General features: G+C 31.2%; 1 protein-coding gene across 2 annotated transcripts; it reads left to right on the forward strand.

Moving 5' to 3' along the window:
* The first annotated feature begins 4,161 nt into the window (after positions 1-4,161).
* Positions 4,162-7,913, forward strand: LOC105135996 (2-aminoethanethiol dioxygenase-like). Of its 2 annotated transcripts, none has more exons than XM_011041128.1 (6): positions 4,162-4,278; positions 4,833-5,189; positions 5,339-5,502; positions 5,639-5,786; positions 7,142-7,345; positions 7,444-7,913. In XM_011041128.1, exons 2-6 carry the CDS (start codon positions 5,090-5,092, stop codon positions 7,563-7,565), a joined length of 738 nt encoding a protein of 245 aa, XP_011039430.1. In that variant the 5' UTR covers positions 4,162-4,278; positions 4,833-5,089; the 3' UTR covers positions 7,566-7,913. The 2 variants fall into 2 exon arrangements, with proteins under 2 accessions (XP_011039430.1, XP_011039431.1); XM_011041129.1 differs by lacking the exon at positions 4,162-4,278 and adding an exon at positions 4,285-4,372.
* Positions 7,914-9,762: the final 1,849 nt, after the last annotated feature.

The following is a 9,762-nucleotide window of genomic DNA, read 5'->3' on the forward strand; positions in this document are numbered from 1 at the left end:
ATTGTTGTTTGTCTTCGATTCATATTGGGTCAACTGCATAATACCAATAATCTATTAACATGGGTGAGAATATGTCTACTACAATAAGTTAAAATCTAAGTAAGGGTTTGATCCTATTTTTTCTAAGTTCAGGTTATTTTTCCATTTCTAAAATTACTTAGTAAATTTTTATATCTACAATTGTTTACTCCTGATCATAACCTGTAACCCATAATAGTTTATCAAGTCATGTCAATTATTAATTAGGTGAGTGTTTATTAGGCTCACTAAACCCAGTTTTTATCCTAGAAAAAGTTGTTGCCAAACATTGTGTTTTTGCAATAATGATCTTTATAGATTTATTTTCTGAGGGTGTTTTTTATACTCTAAACAATCATATTAATGGTTGGATTTTAGAATATAGCCTTTAATCTATATTTATGCACATTGGTCAATGAAGACTTATATATGCATAACCATTATCAGTGGATAAGCATTCATGGACACATTATTTACATCATACATAAATGTTTCACCTTGATACCTATAATTGATACCTAAAAGTAGTGACCTTTAAGAATCCATCAATGCTAAGAATCATTAACGTATATGACTGATGCATTTCAAAAAAAGATTTGATTTAAAAAAAAAACTATAGTATAGAATAAAGGTGTTAGTCCCATTCAACATCCAACATAATGACTTATTATGATTCATTAACTTTAAATATTGTCGATGATTAACATATTAATCATTAATAACTTTTCTTAGAAAAGTGAACAAGTAATATTTATACAAAAGAGAGGATTTATTAAATATTTTAATGTGGGTCTTTTAATATGGGTTGAAACAATAATAGGTTTTATAATTAAACTAAGATACAAAACCCAACATAAATGTATGCATTAACATTGAGTTTTTTATTTTATTTTATCATTTTAAACCAAAAAAACCATGTCAATACATATTGTTGAATAGATCAATACTTGTACACAAAGAAAAACATGTCGCAATGCTAAGGATAATGAGGGAACGATCAAGGACATGAATGAAAATAAGATGCAAAATTAAAGGATTTAACAAAATGCATTCAAACAAAATTATCAATATAATAAGCAATGTTTAATCCTAAAAAGCTCATCATAAAGCACATTAAAATCAATAATAAACCAACATAACTATTCAAAAGATGTTTAAGATTTGAAATAAACCATATAAAATGGCCAAAGGTGACTAAAAAATAGTGGTTAGATGGAAGGAAATAATGGTTACATACGATAGCCTCATGTTAGTAAAGGTTATCATTATTAATATGTCTATATGCCATCGATGTCTACTTGATGGATGAACCAACCCATAGGATGCACTATTCCTTACTCCACCTTTCTATGGTGGTGATGTAGGTCATCGCTAGCTAATGAGAGCGATCTAATACTTGAAAATTTTGATGGTTGTGGTTTTATCCTCGCTATTTTAATTTTCTCTTTCTAGCTTCTCACACAAGATTACATGACTTATATGGTCATGTAGTACTTATCAAAGAGAGAAATGTTGTAATGGTTTCGATAAAACTTGAGGTTAAAGGAGAAATAAATCATCTTTTAAAGAAGATTTTAACAATCTCTAGCAGCTAAAAAGTTGATATTTGAGTTTTGAGACAACAAACATCTAAAAAAAACCCATAAGGACCTCATTAAATCCATTTTAACTAAAAAAATCATCTAATCAATCTAAAAAACCAAAATTAAACTAAATAAAAAAACATTTATGAGCATTAATCTACTTTTCATGGAACTCTTTTTTGTAAAATGCTAACACTTTAGAAATCAAATAATGCTAAATTGAAACTTTAAGGACCAAATTAAAATTTCTCATATGTTTTGAAAATTGAGCTATGTTTTTCTTTTTATTAGTTTATTTTGGTTCTTGTTCTTTTATTTTTTTTATAGCCTAAAATTCTATATTATAACATCAATTATTAATTCAACATTGGACTATTCCATGGTACTTTGTACACGTGAGAGCATGCAAAGTATATATATATATAAAAAACCAAACACATAAAATCATGCTAATATAACTTGGAAGGATAAAATTGGAGAGAAACAATTGTTCAATTACTGAAATGAAAAAAAAAACATTATACTATAAAAATAAATAACTTAGTCTACAATGTTATGAGTCAAGATGAACGTTGTTTAAATACTCAACTCTTTTTATTTTTTTAGTAAAAGTAATTACTAATAATTATTTTTTTGACCTGTAATACAACATAGGTCAAATCATTTTTTTTCAACCTTAAAAAGTTGTAAAGATGTTAGGAAGTAAGAAATTTGATGTATACTAGCCAAAGTATTTTTTTTTTAAAAAATTTAAATGATGACACTTTGGATGATATCTACTTCCAGAATAAGCTTCACGTTCATTTCATTTTAGAGAACCCTAATACAAAGTCCAAATTGAATCAATCTTTTTACCCCCTTGACTATCACTTCCTATCTTTATTTAGCAAAAAAACTCAAGGATAGTTCATTGGATTCTAGAAGAACTACTTTGTTTAGATTGAGGAATTGCAACAATTATCCCTGAATAACCTAAATTCTCTCATTGAGAGTCACTTTAAAAGTTTTATAGTAAGGCATTAGCACATTGATTTTTCTTAGAAAAGAGAGACGAGAAAAGGTTAAACATCACTCTTTTAGGATGAATGTAGGCTTTCACCAAGAAATTTAAAACTTTTATTATGGTAAAAAAAGGTTGATTATGCAAAACGACCACAAATGAGCTTTAAGTCAAAGTATAAAGATCATAGGCAAAATAATTCTCTACATCTTCTTATTACTATTTCATTAAAACTATCGCCTTAGAAATAAAATCTGTATATGATGACCTCATACTTAGTGTATGAATTAGTTGCTGCTAAATAATAAAAAGATTCATTATATAGTTAACTCAAACCTCTCAATCTTGAAAGAATTTGATAATTAACACAAACATTTCAAATAAAAAGAAAGATTTAATCTTAATAGAAAGGTATAGGAGAGAGAAAAAAAAGAAAAAAAATCAAACTAGAATTAAACCAGATATAATCATCATGCACGTGCTGTCTACAGAGAAAATGGACACCGAGAAAAATCAAATGATACGTCAGAATCATGGTTTTTTCTATTTAAGTTAGCCACATACGTCATTTAAAAATAGCAAAATGATTGATGCACTGATGTGTGCAAACACATTTTTTTATTTTTTATTTTATTTATTAAAATACAATACTATCATATCTAATTATCATGAGAAAACCATTATAAAATTACTAATAAGCTCATAAATGCATGTTTTTAGAATTTTGAATACAAAGGCAATATAGTAATTGTACTATACTTGAAAAAGTAAAACATAAAAAATTCCTAATTGTTTTCTTAGTAAAAAGTAATTTAACAGTAATAAAAAACCATTTCACCCAAAAAGCCAACATATCTAATTCCTTATCCAAGAACAAAATAATAATTTTACTATAACCATGAATAATTTTTTATACCTAGATATCTAGATATAGAATGTTTCCTTTACGCTTTTTAGAGTTTTTGTTGATTAGAAAGTAGAAATTAATAATAAATTACCAATTAGTAATAAAGCCCACGGTTCGTTGCCACAGGACCTATACAGGTAAGAGTCAAACCACACCTTAAGTCCATGACCGCAACTCATAAGCCATATTCTTTTCCCTACCTACCTCACCTTTTCTCCATATGCCAAAATACACACGCTAGATACTATGTAGTATACAGTAATTTACTATATATATACGTCTAACATTTTTATACATAATATTTATTTTATATTTTATATTTAAAAGTAAAGTTTTTAAACTCGGATGATAGTCTATTCAACTCAAGATAAATTTATGATATTATATAAATTAATTCTAAGTTTTTTATAAAACAAAATAATATCATTTTAGTTAAAAAATAAATAATTAATAAATTAAAATTTAATTTTTAATTAGATTTTATTAAGTTAATTAGGTCAATTAGATTACTTGAATTATTTTCTCTTATTCCTCTAAATTCAGTCTGATTCCAACTCTAAATCAGCAAGTTTGGGGTCAACCAGCCATGCCAAACCCGGTTTTAAAACTATCATTAACAGAGGGAGGTGTGTCATCGGTGAACAGATATGGTACATTGAATTTTTAACCTCGTGGGGCATTTCGTAGCATCGCCGCATCATTACTGGAAAGTTGAAAAAGCGAAGTTACCCAACACAACACGGTACATCATATGATGACAGTTTATGCGGGTTAGTATCCCTCACCCCTCTCCATTTCTCTGTCTCAGATGATTTTTAATTCTTTGTTTAAACAATTTCAAAGACCCTTCTTTTCCCTTTTCCGGTACTGTCCTCCCTCTCCTTCTACCTGCCCATGTATTTGTTTTTGTGATTTTGATCTGGGATTCTGAGATTTGGGGTTCTTTTTATCGAATATTTATGCTGTTATGTCGATTTTTGGGGGTTGTTTTTGAGCTTAGCCATCCTTTTTTGTTTGTTTATATGCTGTTGATTTTTATTTGAATCTAATTTGGGGTTTAGCTCTTTTTAGTTGAATTTTGTTCGATGGGTTCGATTTGTTTTTTTTTGTGTGGACAAGTTATTTTCGTACTGAAATTTCATCCCATTTCTGTTCTGTTGCAAAGACATGTATGTTAAAGAGTAGGCTTGAATGGAATCTGCTGATTTTGTTCTAAGATATTTTTGATAATTTTTTAGGTTTCTTAGGGAACAAAAAATAATATTGTACTAATATCGGTTTATGTAACTGGGATATTTTTGTTTTTTAAATGTTGGTTTTCTAGGTGATATAAGTTATTTGAGGCTGGGCTTGATTAACCACAATGCATATATATGGCTGTCCTTTCGGTTCGCATAAGACTGGATTTTGGAATTGTTATAGAGAGAGAGAAAGTTGCTGCTGGATGCTTACTTGTAAACTAGAGCAGACCAAGCTGTTTTTTTGATTTGGATGCTCGATTTCAATACAAGATTGGTGACCGATAAGTGGTTTTTCCAGTTTAGATTGGTTTAGTGGGTTAGCTGCTACATTCTTCGCATCATGCCAGTTGTTCAAAAACTGTATGATGCCTGCAAAGAGTCTTTCTCGGCTACTGGTCCCGTATCAGAAGAAGCTCTTGAAAAAGTCCGTGCTCTTCTAGGTTTGTGGATATTTCCTTTTCCTTTTTGCATATCAAATTAGCTCGTTTGCTCTTAACGTAACTCATTTTTTTAATCCATGAATTTAGTTTAAATTCACGAATTTAGTTTAAATTCATTATCTTTGCACTTTGATGTTTTGTTGTGTCAGATCAAATGAAGCCTTCTAATGTGGGTCTCGAACAGGAGGCACAATTGGCTCGTCAATGGAAGGGTTCCGTAAATGGCACCAATGGACGAAAAGGACGCAATGGGAGTCTTCAGTACCCACCTCCTATCAAATATTTGCATTTGCATGAGTGTGACAGATTCTCTGTAAGTGATTAATATCACCAAAGACTTTAAAGTTCTATTTGAATTGTACTTTGATTCTTTTAGCAATATTGTCTCCAACTGTATGGATTGCTCATGCTAGTGAAATTGAATTCATGAACTTTGGACTTTGATGCAGATAGGGATCTTTTGTATGCCACCTTCCTCCATCATACCACTTCATAATCATCCTGGAATGATTGTGTTGAGCAAGCTTCTTTATGGCTCGTTACTTGTAAAGTCATATGATTGGCTTGATCTACCTGGGCTTAATGATCCATCACAAGGTGATAATCTTTATTTACCTTTGTAATTTTGCTGGTTATGTTATGGAATTAGTTTTGGTGGATTTCAGTTGGACATGTGATCTGCTATTGTATATTAAAAGCCAAATCAACCATAGTTGTTAGAGGCTAAAAGCATGTATTGTTATTACTGTGGGGCTAAAGCATGCCACTTGTATTGGTACGACACATTGCTTTATTATGCTAGTGTCTAGTGCTTTAGATGATGCTGTGTGTGTGTGTGTGTCTAGAACTAGCCCCTGACTGAGGTCCCACATCGTGTTGAAAGATGTTAAGTGCGGTTGACTATGATTTTAGCTTGTTGGTTCTTTAGGCCTTGTAAAGAAAGCTTATACATTTGGTCAGATGACAATTAGATTTCTTCTTTTGGATTCATAGAGTAAATTTTTATAGCACAAAAACTCATGCATGAAGGCGGGGTGCAAACAATTGTCACAACCATTGACTTGGTGTGGTGTTTCTTTCTTCTTTTTTTTCCCACTCCTGCTTCATGCACAATTTTTAACCCAAATGGTATGATTTTGTTTTTTGATATATTGAAGACATGTAAGCCATACGTATATTGTAGCATTATAAGTTTCCTTTCAGACCAGCAGTTTGGGCAACTGCTTGTGACTAAGCATCAGTTTGAATCTAGAACCATAGTCTGCACAAATTATATTAAAAAAGTTAGTTGCCAATTTGACCGCAATTCCAAACACATCCGTAAAATCTGTTGAGTGAAAAAGTGGGTTTTGAATAGTGAGTGTTTGGTGATTGTTTTAAAACCGTGGTTTTGAAACCCAAGGCACTTATCCCCATAGTTTTGGAAATTCAATCCCAAGTGTTGTTTTGAGGTTGGGTTTCCTAAACCATGGTTTGCATTGAAATTGTGTTTCCATTATTACAAGTGTCAAAATCAATGTTTTGAAAAAATTAGCAAACACGTCCTTGGAATTCCAAACCTGGTCTGTGTCAACTCTGCCACAACCTGGAACACACAGTAAAACAGCTTACATGCTCATGAACAGGGGGTTCTTTTGTAAGCCAACAACTAATTCTAGGTGTTTGCTTTATCCATTTTAAAGTCATTGCCAACTCAAAGTATTGAATTCTCTTTGCTCATATCTTAAATTCTTGTTCTCTGGGAAACCACTAACTTTAATGATATTACAGGTTAAGTAGCATCGATGTATTTAGCGAGGAAAAATTAGTTGGAAAGCATATGGATTATAATTGCATATGAGATAACATTTCTTCCTCGTTTATCCTGATAGAACAGTCATTTGGTTAAGCTTTTTTTGGGTTGTCTTTTGCACCTTTCTTGAATGATCGAGTTTGATGGTTGAAATTTACAGCAAGACCTGCAAGACTCGTTAGAGATTGTGAAATGACTGCACCTTGTGGTACAACAGTTTTATATCCATCCAGTGGTGGCAACATTCATTGTTTCAAAGCCATGACACCCTGTGCTCTGTTTGACGTTCTTTCACCACCTTATTCCTCAGAAGATGGACGACACTGCTCTTATTTCCGTCGAACCCTTAAGCGAGAACTGCCTGGTATATATTTTTTTTTTACTTCTTTTCTGTCATACTCCAATTCAAACTTTTAAGCACCACCCCCCCTCAAAATTTTAATCCCTTTTCTCCTCTGGCAGAAGGAACAGAAGAATTGTGTGGCATTGAACCCTCCGAAATTGCTTGGTTAGAAGAAACTCAACCTCCAGAAAACTTTGTAGTACGGAGGGGTCTGTACAAAGGCCCTACTATTAGACGTTAAAAGGTTTCTCAATTTTTTTTTGTCAGGATGTACAATACCATTAATCAGATTAGATGAAACAATGGAGAACCAGGGAATTGATTGCTGAAAAAGTTAGTTGTCAACTAACATGGACAGTAACAATCAGTTGGCATTATCAAGGCATTTTCTGTACATATTTTATGTATTTGCACTGATAAATGGCAAATGGAAACAAGAAGAGAATGCATGTGCTCCTGAGGCCCTTGCCTTTCCAAGCATAGAACTCTTACTGCAAGGTTTATGCTTGCTGGATTATTGCAATGTTTGTGGAAACTTGGTGCCAACATTTCTGTGATAAGATCTGTATGTAATGATTTATTGAATATCCTCTAGGCACCAGCTCGGATATAGCTCGTGGGTGGGTGAGTAAATTGTGATAATATTTGAGCTCCAAATTCGCTGCAAATTGGAAGGCTGTTTATTTGATTTTGAGGCCGAATAGGCTGCTGTCTCCGATCCTTTATTCTTGACAGCCTGGGACCTTTTTTTTAACTGAGGAATCTGGTTAGACTAAATGGCACGAATTCAGGACTTTGGTTTTGATTTTCATGTTAATATCTGTATCTTTATTTTTCGGTCCCGACTTCTGTGCTACCTGACGAACACCACCTTTGCTTTTCAATATCTAGGCTAGCCATTCGAAAAGGGGTAGGCGTTGATAAGCTTTCCAGTATTCAGATGATTGAAACAAAGGCTTTTCAATGCCACCTTAGTCACCACTAGAATTTTGCGTGCTATTAGTGGATTTTTTTTGTCAGTATTGATATTGATTATGCTCAAAAAGTACTTACAGATAGAATGTGGATGATAATTGTTAATCAAAAAACTTATTGTTGGTGATTTCAATCATGTTAATAGTAGAATAATTAATGAATTTATACATAAAAAAACATTAATTCAATTTTTTTTATATATATATTGTTGCATGGGGATGATGTTCAATTTTTTTTATATATATATTGTTGCACGGGGATGATGTCGTGGTGAAAAAACATTTGCTCTAAAAATTGTTAATCTTCTATTTATCTGGTAAATATAGGAAGATATAATTATTGTTTTTTATTAGTGGAAAAATAGAATGAAAGTCGCTCATTTAATATTTTGATCACTAGAAACTCTAATTGATTTTAGAAATCAGGTACGAAAATTGATTGTGTAAAAGAAAGGTATTAGCACATTAAATAAATTCTATCTATGGTAAGTTGTATTGTTTTATTGTCTAATAAAATCTGAGGTCTTGTCGTGTTTTCTAGTTGTTGTTATATCTATAGTTTAAGAAAAATCCTTCTTAGTAAGAAGATCTTTCTATTATCAGGTAAGCCTAATCATTCTAACATCAATAAAAAAATTTAATATTTAAAATACATCTTACGTATAAGGTCGTAATCCTAGATACCAAAAAAAAAAAAAATTATTTTGGAATTTTTAAAATATTGACCTAGTTCTCATGATTTTAATAAACTGATTATTAAAGCCAAAATGCATGCTAATACAAATTTTTGAATCTTTGTTGTATGAAAATATGAAATAATTTTTTTTTTGAAAGATTAGGCCGTATGTGTGAAAACAAATATTTTTTTAATGTTTTGATGAAAACTTGGTATTTTAATACTGGATTTGTACTTTTACAATAAAAAAATACAAACCAATAGTAAGCAAAATTTAGTAGAAAAATACACGGGAAAGTCATAGATTTTTTTGAAATAATTTTTGTAGAAAATTTTACTTTTCACTTTTTTATACATTCTTTTTATTTTTTAACGGGCCGGACTCGGCACAAAAAAACAAATTAGGTCCAGAATCACCCAATATTAATACTGGATTTGTATCTTTATAGTATAAAAATATAAACCAATACTAAGCAAAATTTAGTAGAAAAATATGCGAGAAAGTCATAGATTTTTTTGAAATAACTTTTGTAGAAAATTTTACTTTTTAATTTTTTATATATTCTTTTTATTTTTTAACGGGTTGGACCTGGCCCAAAAAACAAATTGGGCCAAGATCAGCCCAATAAAACGCAAACTCTCTTATTGGGTTGGACTCAACCTAGCTCTATTGGTGGGCTGATGATCCAACTCGAGCTGGTTACTGTTCCTGTGCACAGTAACCACCCAAATACAATTACCCGGTTACTGTGCTTATGCATAATATGTAATTATAGGTTCATTTACTT

Source organism: Populus euphratica, unplaced genomic scaffold (assembly GCF_000495115.2).
Source record: "Populus euphratica unplaced genomic scaffold, PopEup_1.0 scaffold56.1, whole genome shotgun sequence".
Classification (NCBI taxonomy): Eukaryota; Viridiplantae; Streptophyta; class Magnoliopsida; order Malpighiales; family Salicaceae; genus Populus; species Populus euphratica.